This window comes from Bolinopsis microptera, chromosome 10 (genome assembly GCF_026151205.1).
Source record: "Bolinopsis microptera isolate Bmic1 chromosome 10, MBARI_Bmic_1.0, whole genome shotgun sequence".
In the NCBI taxonomy this organism is placed as follows: Eukaryota; Metazoa; Ctenophora; class Tentaculata; order Lobata; family Bolinopsidae; genus Bolinopsis; species Bolinopsis microptera.
Window position 1 is genome coordinate 15,258,287 of NC_087081.1, and position 18,913 is coordinate 15,277,199.

Genomic DNA, 18,913 nt, shown 5'->3' on the forward strand with positions numbered 1-18,913 from the left:
TATTGGCCACTGCTATGAGCGAGGGATGTAAGTTTTAGTTCAACAATCGGCAATGATTGGTATGGTCAGCAAATTGAGATGAGTAGTTCCATAAAAATTAAGCCTGATATTATGATTCATCAGCCACCACTTCCTGATTTAATCAGACGAGCATATTGTGGTTATCTGCGCTGGATTATAAAAATTGTACAAGGAGTTAACGTAGAATTATATTTATGCTCAATTTTATGTGTTAGTTTTATCATAATGACTAAGTTTTGTTTACTAATAGATTGCAATCTAGATAGAAACTGTTTAGAGATATTATCGGGAGAATTATTATGAGCAGCGAGTTTGGTGCGCTGCAAAATCCAGAGCAGAAATTCAACTAATAAAAGGATAGAATTAAATATCGTATCATAATTCAAAATAAAATGTATTTACACCAAAAACTTTTAAAAAACACATCAAGAACAACAAATATTGCAGTGAGATAACACTCTTACAGTGATAACAGAAAACTCTAATATTATCTACAAAAAATATTCATCGGACATTATCGTCAATTCGAACTGTTCATCAGCCCAGTTAACGTAAGTATTTAGCGATCCTGACCTTCTGACATCAATGTTCGTCAGTACTTGTTCTCTAATCATATAATTGACTGACATCAGCATTTCTGACGCCGGAATTAATCACAGCCAATTATCTAATTATCAACTAATTATCTAATGATCTGATTAGTAGCTTCCCGACGGAGCGAAGTCAGGTAAAAGTTCCGCCACCATGCTTCGCATCCTGTTCTTCCTTACATCAGCCTCTCGTTCTCGCACCAGCTGGGGTGTAAGTCGGTGCCAGAAGAGCAGGTGGTTTCTCAGGGTTATCCTGGTGCATAGTTCATTATTTACTTGTTTAGGGGGGGTCCAACTACTACCTCCCTGTTTATTGACTAATTGGTCGTAAATGAGGTTAACTGACTAATAGCTCGATTTAATTGAACATATGCGTCTTTATTAAACTATTTACGATTGTTGTACGTGTTTTCACAATTTATATTTTATTGGTGGTGTGAAATATGGATTTTTGTATTCTTTTGTTTTCAGGGTGTTATTATAAAGAAATTGGATTCGGAAAACGGAAATTTTTAAAGATCCCTAAATTTGAGCCCGCAATAAATCGTAGTAAAAGTCTGCTTATACAAAGTTCTTTTACAATTCAGGGAATTTATACGAAGAGAAACTGTTAAACAACGTTTTACAAACTTAGACTTGCGCTGAACACAACAAATTCCGAATTCCTATGGTGTGTTTATGTATGGAACCCATTCTAGAATGCTTTTTAGAAAAATTACTAACTTATAGTCGCAGAATTAGGGCAAATACATTATAGCGAGTAATTAAATAAAGTTACAAGTTTTAAAAGATGGGAGGTCATTTGACCGAGCCCATTTTGGATGACTTCCAATGAATTCTAGTCGAAGGTAACAAAAACCAAATTCCTTTTAAGCTCGTTGTTACATTCCTTAAATGCCTACACAATTCCATACCAGATGCTAGAAATTATTGATATGTTCTTGGTGTGTTCGGATGTATAGTAGAGTTCATGTGATAAGTGCAAGACAGTAACATTTTTAGATAACCCAAATCTGTACCCCAGTACACAGTAGAATAAGTCGTTCATTTAATAAGGCTTCAGATTCTGCAAATTCCAAAATTCACGAAGATGATTTGCCATAGAACGTTTGTAATGCTTATTCTTTAAAATATAAATATAAATATAAACTATGTCATCCTTGGTTACGAATAACGAATAACCAAGAAAATACTAAAACTTACTTTCGATCGAGCTGAACAGCACGGATTTCCAACCCTCCCCTCTCCTCTACGCACGTCTTCGCGCCTTCCTGCCAGGACCACAGAACTCGTACTCGTAACGAGCGCGAATAGTGTCGGTCAGATATCCGCTGGTACGATTCTTGTAACGTCAGTGCCTTATGGGATGCAGGCATGTTATCAAACATTCTTGTTATATCAAGCATTGTTAAAGCATTTACACTGATTCTGTAGAAACTTCAAAATTGAAATATTCGTTCGACAGATACGAGATCTTAAATAAGGTCAGAAATACTCTTTTCTTAGGGTTTCTTACCCTTTTCATGGATCGGAGGGTTTGTCTCAAAATGAGATTTCTGTAAAACTGAGTAGCCCTCTCTTCTTTCTCAATTATCTTAATTTCCAGGTGCTGTTTCCAGACCTTCCAATGGGAGGCGACACACGTTGTATCATAGTGCCTGGCAGCTTCACCTTCCTCGTCTTTAAGCTGGTTGACAAATAGTTAAACACTAAACGTTAAATTAAGTTTTATTCAGTTAATTCAGTTTTATTCAGTTTTATTTAGTTTTATTCCTGGGTAGAAAACTGACGATGTATACTTATTAACAAATCTGAGAAGTTTAGAGTCCGAAGTAAATTTAAGTAAAAAATGAGGTGGATGTGAATGCTTAGGATAAAAACCTTTTGACAAAGTCTCTTGAGGGGATTTAAAACATATTTCACTTTTAACTTCACATGATAGTGATTAATAGCTGTCAACGTTTTGTCCTTCATCGCTTGTATCTCCTGTAACCTTGCTCGTTCCCTTTCCCTCGCTTCAGCTATCTCCTGAAGCAATTTTAACAGTATGAAAATTAAGGCCTAAAATGTAGTTTAACTTGGTTATTTAACAATCGTCTGAATATGGTATAAATACCTTATCGGATTTATGAAGAGAAAAAAACAGAAAGGTTAAGCAGCTAACTTCTCGTTATTAATATTAGAGAAAAACGAAGAAATTTTGGTGTTGAACTCTAAGTCTGATGTCGGGTATTAATGCCGGCGAGACGGGTGCGGTCGCCCACTGATACTCTAATACACTCCACTTAGTAAATTATAATTGCGGTAAATAAAGTAAGAGAGTAAAAGCTTGGGTTTAAATACCGTTGTAGCTCCGTGGTTAAGTTATTTAGCGAACAAAGTTGTTGAAGCTGCAGTTTCGATAGCATGTTTAACTGTTAGTTGACTAGACATGGATAATACGGATAATATTAGAGACAAATTGGTGTAAATTTATGGCAGAAGCAAAAGATTGGGTTTATTAAAGGTAAGTTTTATCAAACAGTGCAACTGGTGACAACCTTCTAATCTTCAGCAGGATTCAACAAGATGACATGTCTAACGAAACTATTATTCGTTGATTTTTCATAATTAAACCTATTCCGATCCAAAAATAGGAAGAAAAGATAAAGACGACAACATGCCGTCGTTGTTTGCACCTTGAGCCTGTAACCAAAGAAAGTCTCAAACTCAATGCTATACCGGTCCAATTTAAACTGGTGCTATAAGACCAAACTCAGAACACAATTAAAGTCAAACGCCATAATGGCACACTTTAAACTTTTTTGTCAGTAATGGATCCATTGGAGTGACGTGGGTCTCGAGCACTCAAAATTTCTTGTTATGCAAAAACCTATTTTCACCAGGTTCAATGAACTCGCCTTCAATCTTTGCTCTTTCTCCACTTGGCGTTTCTGTTCCTCTTCCTCAGCCCTTCTCTTCTCTTCCTCGATCTTAAATCTCTCCGCTTCTTGCTTCTTTTCTACCTTCCGGTTTTCTATTTCCTGTCTTCTCATAGCTCGCTGCCTTGCCCTTTCCTCCATTCCTTGGAAATTTAAAGAAAGATTTATGAAAGTGACATTATCAATTATTAACGTTTAGAAACTGTAAATCGGGGCTAATTAGGAAAGAGAATGTGGGAGTATACCAAGGGTTCTATCTTCTAACATATTTCTCCTTAACATGGAATTAGCTAAAATAGAGACACAAAATTTGAACTTCCTTACATCCCGACCAGGCTTCATCCGCCCTCTTATGTTCTACAACCCTGTTGGGCGGTCCACAACCAGGCTGGCGATCATTGCGGTTAAATTAGCCCAAGTAAAGTAAGTATGATACAAGCTAACAGGTGTGTTACATAGGGCCCAAACTGATTTCTGTCATGTACTACACCGATTAACCCACATCGAGGTTACTATGCTTAACTTGGTTAGATACCATGGTTGTGAATATGAAGTCGACAAATAAAAAGTCAGTTTTTAATCTAAAATCAGTATATTTCAGGGGCCCGGGCCACGGATCGATAAATAATAGCTATATTAACTGTGCATCAGCTAAGATGTGGGGTATTCTTTACTGCTATGAACAGGCGACCTAGAGTTATTGAGATCTTGTAGAGCAGATTTTATCGTGATGACCATGCCGGCCGGCGCCCCACCGAGTTCAAACGCGCGCGGCGTGTTTTGATTGATTTATACTAGCTGCCGAAAAGTATACTTTCATTACACATTTGTCACTAAAAGTTAGCGCCTACAGTACAAATTCCAAAATACAGGACAGTTAATTAAAGCACTGATCTGCGGCCAATATTAAATTTGTTTCGAATTCTAACAAGAGTTGGAGAAGGTGGTAGATAGCTTTTGGCAAACTACACCTGCAGATTCGATGATATTTAAAAGTTAAAGTTAAGTTGCACGTAGAAAACTATAAATATCTCAGCAACAAATGATCATCACACGAGAATTACTGAGGAGACGTCTTTATCTAAATTTGAATATTTTCCTGAAACATACCTCTAAGAGCCACAGGAATTTTGTTCTCCTTAGCTTTATCAATTCCGACTGTTCTGCTGTTGTTTGAAGATATTAAAGGCCTAACAGGACTGTCCCAAGGATTGTGAACTGGAACTGACACAGGACCTTGAGGTGTCGGTGCTGACTTTGTCGAGTTTGCTTTTCTGTCTTCTCCTACAGTATACAATTACTTTCATTAAAAATCAAGATTTGGTTGGTTTACTAAATTTTTATTTACCAAATTATTGAGAAAACCTAGAATTTTCAAACTGAGTGTCAAAACTTGAGATAGGAAAAGATATGCCCAAAAAATGGCTATTTGAAATGTACTATCTCCATGTACAGTATACACGAATACTACAAGTATCAAACCTGATTTGTGCAGTACATCTTTACGAGCTGCCATTATAGATTCTCTTTCAACTCCAACCCTTTCTGTATTTTCTTGTGCTTCTACATTATTATTCCCTGACTTTGATCCCCGCCCAGCAAAGTTAATACCCAACTTCTTTTTCTTTGAGTACTTTGCACCGTCGTAATTCGGTTTCATAGTTGGGTTGTTGGGAATTTTGGGACAATCGTCTTTGGTGGCTGAGGCGTTTCTGGTGACTGAGGCGTTCGTGGTGGCTGAGGTGTTTCTGGAAACTTCTGAAAGGCATGTTAGATGATTTCATTGTATCACACATAAAGCAAACTAGAATTTTACATTTAATGATGTGGATTGCAGATTGTTGGTAGATGATATTGTAAGGAACAAATTTATTATCAATGATATTTACAACAATAATCATAAAGCAACATTCTAATAAACTATCAATCATTATAAATAGATATATCTATAATTATACAACATGGTAGTCAGTGGTGTCAAAAAGCTGTTGTTTTCCCTTGAATGCCCCCCCCCCCCCCCCCTCTTGGCGCGTAGATGGTACCTACCCACTGCAGCTGCAAGACACTGCTCCATAAGCTGTTTCCTCCTTAAATCATCTTTCTCTTCTCTCTTTTCTTGAACACGTGTTCGATGCCAGTACTGCCAGTATTTGAAGTAGTAGCGCAAGTGAGACTTCCTGAATGTGCGACTCTTTAGTCTTTATCCTTATTTTGAAGATGAAAACCCTTTTATAGCATTGCCGTGTACAATAATTAATTGAAACGGCTCACTTGTAATAATTCACTATAATAAACTTACTGGTAAAGTCAGGTCTATAATAAATCTACTAAAGTTACTAAATTAGTTACTTACTGGTAGTGAACATCAGCTATTCTCACTTTCTTGTTTTCTCTAAACATAGCTTCCCTCACTTTCTCATCTCTCTTTTCTTGTTTTAACCGGCAGTATGACCGCCACTGGCGCCACGCTCTTACCTGTAAACAAAGAGAATAAGTAACAATCAGTACTAATTACAACTAAATACAACTAATTACAACTAATTAGGACTAATAACAACTAAAGAGATTATCATTTTAATTGCGTGATTATCGGTAAAGTGAGTGGATTGTTTAAGATTTAACAAGATTTAAGTTCCTTTTCAGTTTTCAATCATTTGACCGATTGTCAACTCCGCATTCCACAAGAAATATGATCTGTTAAAAATCAAACCTGACTTTTCCACTCGTGGAGAGCGACTGCTTTGTTGTAGATCACTCTGCCATCCAGTGTGGCTTCTCTCCATTTGGTAAATGTTCGCTGTAACATCTACACAGGAAATCTGTTATTAGTAAGCTACTCTTCAAAATATGATTCAGCCGTTTTATTTTCATCGAGGTGAGATACAAAAATACCTGTCAGTGTCGAACCACCAAGGTTTTAACAATAAATGTGAATGAAATATTTTTTAATCACGTGAAAATATTACCGAATATCTCTCCTTCATTTCCTTTCTCTCCGCCTCTTGAAGTTGTTTCAATAAAATATGCCTCGTTGCAAGAATCCTTTTCCTTTTTACCTCTTCCTCTGCATTCTGCATTACAACTTGTCTGTACTCTGCTGCTAGTTCTGCTTTATATGACTCTGTCTGCTTCTCTTTTTTCTTCTCGTATATAACAAGCTTCTCCTGCTGTTCTTCTCTGATTTTCTTCCTCAAAGCGACCATCTCTACTTGAATTTTATCTTCTTCTAATTTCTCCTCTCTTTCTTTTCTTGAACGCTCCTCCTGCAATGCAATTTCTGCGGCTGCCCGTGCAGCTTTTCTCTCGGCTGCTTCTTTTAATTTTTGTGAGCGCTCTTCCTCCATTTTTCGTCGTCGTTCCTTTGCCTGAGATTAAGAAAATATCGAGTAAAAGATATTTTCAAAGCCAAAAATTTCTGGCTCACTAAAAGTTGTAATCTGGTTTGTTACCTATCTTCATTATCGATATAATATTAACCTGTTCCTGCCTAGCTGCAATTGATAATGCCGGATTTTTCACTTTCTTCACTGCTGTCAACTTCTTGATGACTTTCTGTTCGACTGGAGCTGACCTAGAAAAAATCCCGATATATAATCAAAACACATAGTTTACATCTTGACATCTGACAAATATGTATGTTCTGACAACATTTTTTAACAAACCTTCATTATCACGTACGTCGTACATTAATATTATCAATGTCAAAAGTTGACTCTTAAAAGCAAAAGATGACCGCAGTAATATTGGTTATCTCACTGTATCCTACTTTATCCTTCTGTATCCTTACTTTATCCCACTGTATCCTACTTTATCCCACTGTATCCCACTGTATCCCACTGTATCCCACTGTATCCTACTTTATCCCACTGTATCCTACTTTATCCCACTGTATCCTACTTTTTCCCACTATATCCTACTTTATCCCACTGTATCCTACTTTATCCCACTGTATCCTACTTTATCCCACTGTATCCTACTTTATCCCACTGTATCCTACTGTATCCTACCTGAGACGCTGGAGAGCTATTGCCACGTCATCCTCTTCACAATCTAACAGTTCTGAAGTTAAATCGTGCTTTGAAGACGGTGAAACAGTTCCCATCACTTCGTACTGGAAAAAATTAGTTGATATCAGAATAAGTGATGATGAACAAGCTCATCTTGGTTACTACTAGTTAGTATAAATGTCGAAGTAAATTTGTCATCCTTCCTGAGACTGAAAAGATGCACGTAGCATTACAGATCCTGTAATTTTACCTTCTCATCACCAAACAGAAACTCCTCGTGGTTGATCTCTGTTTTTTTCTGTAACCACGTGTTGAGAATGCTCTTTGCTTCAGTAACAGCATCGTACCTATCATTTAGAGGAAGTGTGGATGCTGACGTGGGCTCTTCTGATGTGTTGTGGTCTTCTTTATCGTCATAATCTATAAAACAAACATCTGTTGTACGGACAAATATTCGGACAAATATTCTCAGCTTTTAATGAGCAATATTCTCAGTATCATTAGTGCATTTATATTATGTGATTATAATGCCCAAAAGAAACTACTTACTGGGGATGTAGTCAGAGATAATTTGAGCAAACATTGAACTGACATCACTATCAGGGACTCCTTTGGTGTGGGGGTGATGGGCACTCTCTGCTGCATAGTCATTGATAACATCAGATTCTGCAACATCTGCTGCTTTGCGCACCTGAAATGGTTAATTATATTCATACTAGTTTTTTGTGCAGTGAATCTTTTGCGGCAATTGAATTTGTTGTGTTTTTTTTTTTTTTTAATGTTTCAAATTGGAATATTAATGTCAATGAGACACAAACCTTTTGTATCTGACTCCCAGTCTTTTTTAAAGAGTATTAAGAATCAATAATATAAGCCAACCTTTCTAAGCCAGATGTCAATGTCGTCTTCATTGGTGTCATGGTTGTTGGATTGTTGGTCAGTTTGATGATCAGGACCAAACTGATCAACAACTGAATTGTTCAATGAAACATTTTTATCAGCACTACTCATCCAAGCTTCTACTTTTTTCCTTGTTTGTGCCTGAAACCAAATAACATTATCTTAAATGTAACAATAGTATGTTATGCGATATCTGTCAATCTAAAAGAGTTTTAATAATACCTAAATTATGAACAACTGAAACTGTAGTACCTTTTTAATGCGTTTTCCCGGTTTGCGAGAAGGCCTCAGGTCTTCCGTCATGGGTGTCCATTTAAAAAGATCCTTTGCCATAGCAGCTGAGTTGAGTTAAAACATCATTAATAATTTTTTGTTAAAATCTATGTAGTGAAGTAAAATACATTGCTTCACTACAGTCAGTGACGTAAACTCGGTGTTTCCTCACCCAACCCCCCCCCCTCCCTCTCTGCTGCCGAAAAGGTGTAGGGGATGCCAAAGAAAGACCAAATTCTTTTTATTTTTATGGATATGGTAACGCTTTTGCACAGTTTAGAGATGTATTACTGTATATAAACAAATTACAGAATCAAATAGGAAAACAAATTTTTTAGGAAAACAAATTTAAATTTTGGTATAATTTATTAATAACAATCAAAACATATCATATCATAAAAATAAAGCCGCGCGTTGGCTGACTGCCTCAGTAAGGTGAATAATATAAGCTCGAAGGTGCCCTGCGCATTTACAGAACCTCATGCGGCAATCACATGATCATGAGGACCTGTGAGCGCCAAATTTAATTTAAAGTTTCTAGAAATCATACATCACTACGAGTTACTCATGCTTTTTTAATTTTTATAGGAGTGTAGATTGTCAGGTATTTCATTCATTCATACATAGTCGGTTTAAAGCTGTATATTTAGAACTCACTATTGTTTAAACTATGAAAGCAGAACGTAGGTAATGGACAATATACCGAAATACAAAATGCAATTTGTAGACTTCTGACAAAAAATGTATGCAAAAACTATAGACACTCTCACTGACAGTGATGATTACATCTATTCAATATAAATTCTAAAGAATCTGGAGTTTAAGATTGTTCGCAATGAGCATCAAAGAATAAAATTCTACAGCAAACAGTCTTGTTGAACATTATGACAAGCATGGAATGTGACCAAAGTTGTTACTATTATAATTTACGGCTGCCTCTATGCGAATGTTACTGCAATATCTCCTTACTTCATATATAGGGCCCCGCTGATCCCGCTGTGCGAGGGGCGCCATCTTAAGGGATGCCACAACAAGTGGGCACTTTTTCGGCGGGGGCGCCAACAGGCAATGTTACGCCACTGAGCAGGAGAGCTGTCAGATCTGTCAAAAATATTGGACAGATCTATAAAATAAATAAACACACATAGAGTCGTCTTTAGCTTTTGACGGATAAAGCATGTGACAAAAACGATGGAAATTAGTATGGACAAGGACTCCAATCACTTCACGGCGGCGGCACGCTACTACATGCAAGCACAAGGGATCTGGTTAGAGCAAGAACTCCACATCAATGAGGATACGCGAAAATATAGTCAATAATCAAGTTACACAACGAAAAAAATTAAGTTAAGGCATAAAGTGTTCTTGAATGCAACAATAACACTCATAAGGTATTCTTGTGAACATATTATGATAATGTTTCTTTAGCGCTCGATTTTTATACTACAGTGTAAAAACCGGCGAAATCATGCGCGCCGCGTTTTTTTAGTTTCATTTTAAATCATCTTTGACCGTGATTGTATTAAATAAATTTAGTCAATTATTATCATTTATAAGATTTGTGGAAAATTTTGTTCATGACATTGAACATGGCCCGTTTAAGTAATAAACGCTAAATGCGCGCATATACATTTTTACCGTAAATTTTTAGCCTAAAAAATTTTGAAATAATACACAATACAATAATAGCTTATTTGTAATATTATTTTGCGCAGCCCAGCTAATTTAAAGTTTAATACAGCTTTAGCTTTACATACAAATGTTGGTATGTCAACAAAATTAATTTGCTTAAAAATTTTAAGTATGGTTTTTTCATTTTTGGCTTTATTTTAGACTGAAAAATGTTTTTTGTGATAACAACCAGGAAAACTTAATTTCTTCAATTGAAAAAGTTTAATTAAATTTTGCGTTTAAAATGTGTTACAAAATTATTTGGCATATCAAATAAAAATGTATGTTTAAGTAATAAGACCTTTCATTTTATAAAAAAGCACATCAAGTTACATAACAAATGAATTGTAATATCATTTGAATATTATTAATGCAAATTCAGAGAGTTAAAAATTAAATTGCAATAATTGAAATTTTCAAGCGTGCCTAATTCATTCCATTTTTAAATAATACATGCTAATAAATCGACACAAAATGCAGAAGCAGCTCTAAAAATCAATTGTTGAAAAATAATATTGATTATTGAATGGAAATGTGTGCCGCGCATATTGTCCTCTATTTTGGTTTGTATCCCAAAAATCGAGCGCTTACTGCTTTACCGAAATTGCGATGATAAAAATATTATCTTGGTAGTTTCGTAGTTTACAGTATCATGCATTACACCGCCTACACATGTAGTACTTTCCCGCCGGAACGATCTCGCATGTCGATTTACGATGTCCATGGCACTATGTTCAGATGTCATCAATAAAATTCCTTGAATCTTCTTGTGTCTGTTCAAACATCAGCTTCTCACAAAGTCTAAACTTGGTTGATTGCCACATTGCTATGCTTAAACCTTTGTCAAGATAGATTAGATTAGATTAAGAATAATGACATAAACATCATCACTAGTTTTAAACATTCTTTCTGATTTCCTCATTATCAGAACTGTGAACATTTCACAGCCTTCGTCATTAAAAAACAAACAAATTCTATAACTATCATAATTGTCATAATTTATTTACATATAAAAAAGTTAAAATGTTAAAAACCGTTAATTTAAAAAATAAATAAAAACAAATTTATGAGATATTTATTCCCTTATATGTCAAGGTATCCCTTATCTAGTTGGCCGATTAATTTCGACAAATATTGATTGTCTATTGACTTGAGCAAGTAGGGATCGTGATCGTAGACTAAATTGTGAATCTTTTACATCACTGATCTTCTGACGAACGACATTTAATATTTCCCAAGCATAAGCTGCACACCAATGCGAAAACTCTTAAAGAAGTGTCCATCACGATATTTTTTGGACTGTACTTTGATAGAATAGAAGGAAATTATCTGTATTCTTTGCTTTCGATGATGGTCTTGATCTGGAAGTTCTTTTTACTTGACTGTGCAATGGATGGACAGCGAAACTTATGAATAAGAAATCTGTTGGCTGCGATTGACTACTGTACGCCATGAATAGGACAGGGTTTTAAATGATGATCAAGGTAGTACCCTCTATTCACTAGGATATTCTATGCGAACTCTTCTGAATGATCGGGAAATCAAGAAAATAACAATTTCAAGAAAATAACAATTTTATTTAGTATCAATTAAAGCAGACAAAAATATATTTTCTATATATATAACTAGCACGAACTTTAGATCAGATATCTTAGGGGACTTGGAGTAGCAAGAGATTGACTAGAAGGTATATACCTTTTACAAAGATACGTCGAGAAGAATCCAGGGTGATACAGGATCGGAGAGTGCAGACCAAAAGTTTACGCACCCACCTTTGCCTCCTGAGTTCTTGGTTGGATAGAAATTTATGCAAACTTGGTCGTTTATACTCCAAGTCCCTTTCTTAAAAGAAGTAGTATTAACTATGTCTAGAGTTAGCTTCGTTCAATAATAACAATATCAATATAATCAATATCAATACCAGATAAACCTACCGAATAAATTATTAAATGTCAATCAATTAATTCATTCCGATAAAAAATTTTATAAATTTAGATATTTAGTATCTAAAAATATTACAACAATTGGTTAAAAAGCGCCCAAAATCGATTTGAAAGACTTTCTGTCTATAGTACAATCATGATAGTAATAGTAAGTGTGCGCCGCTGCAATTAGACTTGATTACTGCAATTTAAAATTGTTTGGAGTCCAAGTATCTTTTAAGTCAGCTGCCTGTGTTTGTATTAATAGTGCTTTTGTTCTCAGTTTTATCAAGCTAATGGACGTTTCTAAGCAATTGCTTGAAGTTAAAATTTTTTTATGAACAGCGTTCCAAAGCTTGGCTGCATTAAACAAAAAGGTATTTGATTTATTTAGGAGAATAACCGTGAGACTCGTTGCACGGTTTGAAATGTTGATAGCCTCATGTTGATCCTGGCTTATGTCATCTCTGCAAAGGGACCCTGTTAAAATAGTTTGCATCTTTCTATTGCACTCTGCAGTACATGGTCAACAATAGTACTTATTATAGTAGAATAGTTGTTCAGAGGTGTTTAGCTTCTATCCGTGCACATTTGATACATGTTGCATTAAAATGATCATAAATTGCAGTCATCTTTGAAATGTAATACTCCACCGAAGGGAAAGGGTGCGTCAAGAATCATCCAGTTTTTCACATCGAAAGCACAATTTTTACACACAAAATTGTGACATTTATTGTTCAACTTTATTGTTGTTGTATCATTCGTAATAGAAATTGAACACTTCTCAAATCTACAACCTGCCCCTCAAGTCGATGGGATTGTGTTAAGATTTCATATCCATTGAATCATTTGTACAGTTGTCTAGACAGCTAATCCCCTTTATTTTGTACCATTGTGCCACTCATGTAGCTGTTAGACACTCTTATTGGTACCGAGCTTGCGAAATTGCCTGGTTATTCTTGGCCGAAATCGATGATAGACATGAGACTAGAATTACTATCGTGATTTTCGCACAATTTGGTACCAACGAACCATTTCCATTACTTGTGCAGTGTGCTGCTCTCTGCTTATTGCTTTACATGAGATGATGTGATCTTTCATTTTCTATCTTTCAATTAGTATTGTACATACATTTTGAGGTATCGTTCTAATCTATATCACTCAGGAGCTAGCACTGAAATCATGGCTGACGAACAAGTCAAGAGGAAACGTACCTTCAAGAAGTACACCTACAGAGGTATCGATCTTGACAAGCTTCTTGACATGACCAGTGCCGAACTTACACAGCTTGTACATTGCCGAGCTCGAAGGAGGTTCACCCGTGGTCTCAAGAGAAAGCCAATGGCTCTCATCAAGAAACTGAGGAAGGCAAAGAGGGTTTGCCCTGATGGAGAGAAACCAGAGGCTGTCAGAACCCATCTGAGGAACATGATCGTCACCCCAGAGATGGTTGGATCCGTCGTTGGAATTTACAATGGCAAGACCTTCAATCAGGTTGAACTTAAAGCAGAGATGATTGGACATTACTTGGGAGAGTTCTCTATCACTTATAAACCAGTTAAGCACGGTCGACCCGGAATTGGTGCTACTCACTCTTCAAGATTTATCCCTCTGAAATAAGTTATTTATCGTTTTTATGAACCAAATTATGTTTCATTGTTTCTACTTGAACCTGCAACAGAAGTAAAAAAGATGAAATTGAGAGTGATATGTCAAAAATGGTTTTAAACTAGTTGCTAAATAATATCATTTCAGCTATCAGATTCACTGTTGTTTACAGTATATTCACTGTACCATTACATTCTGGTTTCTATATTGACCCTTCATGATCTAGCTTGTATGTCTTGTGTGGATGACATAGAGGATCTTGCGAGCACTGTTGGTGACACACCTACAAAGCGCGTGCCACGCAAGCGCGTCATCCCTAAGAAGTTCAGCACACAGCTGAAGCATGAGACTCCAGTCGCTGAGAGTGTGATTCCTGGGACCCAGAGTGTAGGTCAACAACACATTTCATATATTTCAATTTTAAAATACTATTTAAAAGATTACTGCATAAGTTACCATCAATTGCTTTTTACCCTTACTTCACTACATGAATATGAACACAGAACGTTTGATTGCACCACTTCTAATTTACATGGAAATTATCACCTATTTCACTGCAGGTATTCGTAAGAACATGGGGTTGTTCACATAACAACAGTGACTCTGAGTACATGGCCGGGCTCCTTGCTACGTACGGTGAGAAATATGTTTCTCCTATGATTCGTAATTGATAATGATTTCTAATTGATTATGATTTGTCTTGAATTTGTTAAGATTGGCAATTGTGCGGTGTAAGAACTGAGTACTGAGTACACGCGCAATGCGCATTCAATCTACATATAACTAGGAAAGTTCGACAATTAACATATCATTTAATCAGGATACAAGATAACGGACGATGCAATGTCAGCAGATCTGTGGTTACTTAATAGTTGCACTGTCAAGACCCCCTCGGAAGATGGCTTGAGGAATTCCATCACTTCTGCTCACAGTTTGGGTTAGCTCTTGACATTTATACCGTTTTGGGGTAATATTGAAATATTTCTGATAGATTGTCGGCTTAAAATTAAATCGCAACTTCTCCCATTACTGTCGCGTCAGAAATGAATGCCTAAGTTAAAAACTTTTGTATGTTGATTCTGGATTGTAAATGAACTTCCGTCTAGGAAAGAAGGTAGTTGTAGCTGGTTGCGTTTCACAAGGTGCACCTGACACCAAGTTTATCGCCGGACTGAGCATAGTTGGAGTACAACAAATCGACAGGTTTTTATAATTTATATTATTATTATAATTTATATTGTCCGTGGTTATATTCTTTAATAAGTGAATAATCTTGTCGAAAAATTCAAAAAATCTTGCAGAAAATTTCAACCACCTCCTAAAGAAAATATATGGAGTCGCTAAGGAAACCCTCATGTTCCCAAAATAAAAACATACTATTGTCACTTGTCAGAGTGGTTGAAGTAGTGGAAGAAACATTCAAAGGTCACAGCGTCAGACTGTTCGGACAAAAGAAAGATGGGGTGAAGAAGTTAGGGGGAGCGTCCTTACATCTTCCAAAGATCAGGAAGAACCCCCTCATTGAAATAATTGGTAGGTTCGAATGTATGTTTTGATGTGTTTAGAATAAGGATGTTCACTTTTTATAGATGTGATTCATGTGTATTGTTACCATCCATGATGTCTCACTTAAATTAAAAGTGTTAACTCTTCTGAATGAAAACCAATCAAATTGAATCTTAGATTAGATAAATAAATTCTTCAATAAATGAACTAATCACCCGAACCCTTCAGCTATAAACACGGGATGCCTGAACCAGTGCACGTACTGTAAAACTAAGCACGCACGTGGAGAGTTAGGCAGTTACCCAATAGCAGACATTGTGGAGCGTGGTGTGCAGAGTTTCGCTGAGGGTGTCAGGTTATTGCTAATGAACTAATTGATTAACTGATTGAGTATTTGTGGAATTCAACGAAGTTCGGTTTAGTGTTTTAGGGAGTACATAGTACGTGATGGACTGGTACGGAATCGCGCATATATATTGACGGTCAAATGGTACACTCCAGTATCCTGATTTGGTGTTCGGTTATTTCTCCGAACGTCGCAACATTTACTGGAAGAGCACTGCACACAACTTCTGTATCATGTTTTCCTCGGCAATGAGAAAACGTGGAAGTTGTGTGTCACAATCAATTGGAATTAATTGGATTGTTGATAATATCCACACCACAGAGATACAATCAATACCCCAATGAAATGTCTATCGTCTAGTTAATAATAACACTGGAAACTGTTTTACAGGGAAGTTTGGATGACGTCAGAAGATACAGGAGCATACGGTAGGGATATCGGCGTGACACTGCCTGATCTATTATACGAGTTCGTAGAGATTATCCCTGAGGGCTGCATGCTCAGATTAGGTTAGTTCAATTTGTTTCCTTTCCATTTTTCAGAAACTTGGTATTAATATCCTTACTCGAACTAATCGCTATCACAACCCTTAACCGTAGTGGTTTTAATGTTACTCCTCAGGTATGACAAACCCGCCCTATATATTGGATTATTTGGAGGACATGGCTAAAATCCTGTCTCATCCCCGGGTATACTCCTTCTTACATGTACCAGTACAAGCAGGTTCGTTTGTATGTGTGGATAACTTTCTTAAATTAGTAGATAATTTAATGATTTTAGTGGTAGTCGTAGGAAACTACGTATTCACTTTTTAGCGTCATTAATATAATGGTTATGTTATCTGTCAAAGGTAACCCTTACATATTGGTAGAAAATGCAATAGCTTAAAGATACTCATGTCACCATTCCCTTTTAATAGATAACCTCCTCTCCCACAGCAAGTGACAACGTACTGGAGGACATGAAGCGCGAGTACACGTGTGCAGAGTTCAGCCGCGTGGTGGACTTCCTGCGCGAGAAAGTTCCTGACATCACCATAGCAACGGACATTATCTGCGGGTTCCCCACTGAAACGGAGGAGGATTTCAAGGAGACGTTGGAGCTGATTGAGAAGTACAAGTTTCCCAGTTTGTTCATCAACCAGTTCTTTCCTAGACCGGGCACGCCTGCTGCTCGTATGAAGAAGATCCCAGCTGATAAAGTTAAGTTGAGAACGAAGAAAGCGTCAGAGATATTTCAGAAACAATTCCCCTACACTCACAAACTAGGTTTGTATAAATAAATAATCAATTTTTCAGTAAACAAATAATTGTTTTATTAATTTGTTTATTATCTTGTTAGTTTTGCTAGTCAGTACATTAACTTTACAATACAAAGGTAATGACCAAAGTTTTTGCTTTAATTCGTGTTAGAACCTGCGCGGCGCTGCAGGCATTGTACTGTACAATAAGTGCTGTAAATATCATTGTACAATAAGTGCTGTAAATATCATTGTACAATAAGTGCTGTAAATATCATTGTACAATAAGTGCTGTAAATATCATTGTACAATAAGTGCTGTAAATATCATTGTACAATAAGTGCTGTAAATATCATTGTACAATAAGTGCTGTAAATATCATTGTACAATAAAAGCTGTAAATATCATTGTACAATAAGTGCTGTAAATATCATTGTACAATAAAAGCTGTAAATATCATTGTACAATAAGTGCTGTAAATATCATTGTACAATAAGTGCTGTAAATATCATTGTACAATAAAAGCTGTAAATATCATTGTCCAATAAGTGCTGTAAATATCATTGTACAATAAGTGCTGCAAATATCATTGTACAATAAAAGCTGTAAATATCATTGTACAATAAGTGCTGTAAATATCATTGTACAATAAGTGCTGTAAATATCATTGTACAATAAGTGCTGTGAATATCATTGTACAATAAGTGCTGTAAATATCATTGTACAATAAAAGCTGTAAATATCATTGTACAATAAAAGCTGTAAATTAATTTGTGAGACTTTTTGTTCTGGGTTTCCTGTATCAGTCATGTGACTACAATAGATAATGTAGTTCTTACTCGTACGCCCACAGCACGCTACTTCTTAGTTTTTCGCTCCTTTACTGTCAGTTTCGTTGCCGGAGAATAACTCTTATAATATCATAGCCTCTCTTCTTACTCGATTTGAACGATGATGTTGTCAACATTTGGTCGAAGAGCTAAATGAATGACCATTGCATTGCATTTATACAGTGAATCTACACTGACCGTCAAATTGATGGTTTAATATAATTGTTTAATTGCAGGAGAAGTACAGCAGATTCTGATAACTGAGATAGCTACAGACAACAAACACTACGTGGGACACAACAAGTTTTACGACCAAGTTTTAGTCCCGAAGATTGAGGGATACATGGGCCAATCCCTGACGGTTAGGATAATGGAGACAGGGAAACATTACTTAAAAGGAGATGTTATCGAGGAGGGGGAGATACAGAATATCCCATCTTCTTACAGTAATCCTAATAAAGTGGTAAGAGCAGTCAATTTCTCCGCAGAATTAAAGTTGTATTTAAGATATTGGTCCTTTTCAAGTTCATCTTACAAGTTATTTGTTGGGGTCTGAATTGGGTCCTTCAGATTGCCTTTAATAAAGAACTGTCATAAACTGATATGTTGCTGGCATGAATTAAGCTATCATTTCCAACTGTAATTGCAGTAAATAATCTTATTACTGACTAAAATAACGATGCTATTATTTCAGGCGTTCTCGCTGAATCCATACAACATGGTACAGAACATAAAAACAAAGAGCAACGTGTGGAACTTCCTGATAGTCCTCGTTATCGGAGTTATGTTTCAGTTGCTTTACATTCTGTACAGAAACCACCGGTGAAAGAGAAAGTGAACTTGCTCACTCGTGCCCTGACCAAGCTTTTGGATACATTGAATTGTTGGATAGTTGGTTCCAGCAGCCTGTCTTCGCTTCATAACACCCGAATTTTCACGCGATTGAATTGGACTAGGCTGAACTGTAGTTGTCGCAATCTGATATTTATTGAATCTCAAAGGGAATTTTGTAAATAATAAACGTGTTCTTTCCCATCTCAACCGGAATTATTTATTGAGATACCGCCTTCAATTCCAT

At 36.3% G+C, this 18,913-nt stretch overlaps 5 protein-coding genes across 8 annotated transcripts in view; 3 read left to right on the top strand and 2 right to left on the bottom strand.

Moving 5' to 3' along the window:
* Nucleotides 1-18,913, bottom strand: part of LOC134822081 (1-phosphatidylinositol 4,5-bisphosphate phosphodiesterase beta-4-like) — an 858,242-nt gene that overhangs the window by 383,950 nt on the left and 455,379 nt on the right. The window lies entirely within an intron of this gene.
* Nucleotides 1-18,913, top strand: part of LOC134821950 (asparagine--tRNA ligase, cytoplasmic-like) — a 55,250-nt gene that overhangs the window by 25,154 nt on the left and 11,183 nt on the right. The window contains exon 1 of one of the 2 annotated variants that reach the window (XM_063832779.1): nt 13,038-13,041. The exons of the other annotated variant lie outside the window; for it this stretch is intronic. The gene's annotated coding sequence lies outside the window, so the exon portion shown is untranslated. Of the gene's footprint in view, nt 1-13,037; nt 13,042-18,913 lie in introns of those variants that run through there. 2 annotated transcript variants of the gene reach the window in all.
* LOC134821688 (coiled-coil domain-containing protein 191-like) lies at nt 264-8,773 on the bottom strand. 2 transcript variants are annotated; one of them, XM_063832395.1, is made up of 17 exons: nt 8,692-8,773; nt 8,419-8,580; nt 8,089-8,230; nt 7,790-7,959; nt 7,540-7,643; nt 7,010-7,103; nt 6,499-6,897; nt 6,243-6,338; nt 5,886-6,007; nt 5,579-5,709; nt 5,015-5,290; nt 4,643-4,768; nt 3,512-3,675; nt 2,493-2,639; nt 2,128-2,298; nt 1,815-1,969; nt 264-864 (listed from the first exon to the last, which is right to left on the bottom strand). In XM_063832395.1, the coding sequence occupies exons 1-17, from the start codon at nt 8,770-8,772 to the stop codon at nt 720-722; spliced, it is 2,685 nt and encodes an 894-aa protein (XP_063688465.1). In that variant the 5' UTR covers nt 8,773; the 3' UTR covers nt 264-719. The 2 variants fall into 2 exon arrangements, with proteins under 2 accessions (XP_063688465.1, XP_063688464.1); XM_063832394.1 differs by having other exon boundaries at nt 619-864; nt 4,643-4,816.
* LOC134821954 (uncharacterized) lies at nt 13,468-13,951 on the top strand. The gene has a single exon (XM_063832785.1). The coding sequence runs from the start codon at nt 13,488-13,490 to the stop codon at nt 13,923-13,925; it is 438 nt and encodes a 145-aa protein (XP_063688855.1). The 5' UTR covers nt 13,468-13,487; the 3' UTR covers nt 13,926-13,951.
* Nucleotides 13,954-18,876, top strand: LOC134821951 (threonylcarbamoyladenosine tRNA methylthiotransferase-like). Of its 2 annotated transcripts, none has more exons than XM_063832780.1 (11): nt 13,954-14,300; nt 14,474-14,549; nt 14,734-14,850; nt 15,020-15,116; nt 15,307-15,446; nt 15,648-15,774; nt 16,156-16,274; nt 16,387-16,488; nt 16,704-17,033; nt 18,072-18,298; nt 18,530-18,876. In XM_063832780.1, exons 1-11 carry the CDS (start codon nt 14,145-14,147, stop codon nt 18,659-18,661), a joined length of 1,623 nt encoding a protein of 540 aa, XP_063688850.1. In that variant the 5' UTR covers nt 13,954-14,144; the 3' UTR covers nt 18,662-18,876. The 2 variants fall into 2 exon arrangements, with proteins under 2 accessions (XP_063688850.1, XP_063688851.1); XM_063832781.1 differs by having other exon boundaries at nt 14,138-14,304.

Coding starts and splice junctions, on each gene's coding strand:
- LOC134821688 (XM_063832394.1), bottom strand. CDS start 8,772: ATGGCAAAGGATCTTTTTAAATGGACACCCATGACGGAAGACCTGAGG. Junction 8,231..8,418: donor TTGACATCTGGCTTAGAAAG/GTTGGCTTATAT, acceptor TAACCATTTCAG/GTGCGCAAAGCAGCAGATGT. Junction 2,299..2,492: donor TCAAGAGACTTTGTCAAAAG/GTTTTTATCCTA, acceptor TTTGTCAACCAG/CTTAAAGACGAGGAAGGTGA.
- LOC134821954 (XM_063832785.1), top strand. CDS start 13,488: ATGGCTGACGAACAAGTCAAGAGGAAACGTACCTTCAAGAAGTACACC.
- LOC134821951 (XM_063832780.1), top strand. CDS start 14,145: ATGTCTTGTGTGGATGACATAGAGGATCTTGCGAGCACTGTTGGTGAC. Junction 15,775..16,155: donor AGTTTCGCTGAGGGTGTCAG/GTTATTGCTAAT, acceptor ACTGTTTTACAG/GGAAGTTTGGATGACGTCAG. Junction 17,034..18,071: donor CCCCTACACTCACAAACTAG/GTTTGTATAAAT, acceptor GTTTAATTGCAG/GAGAAGTACAGCAGATTCTG.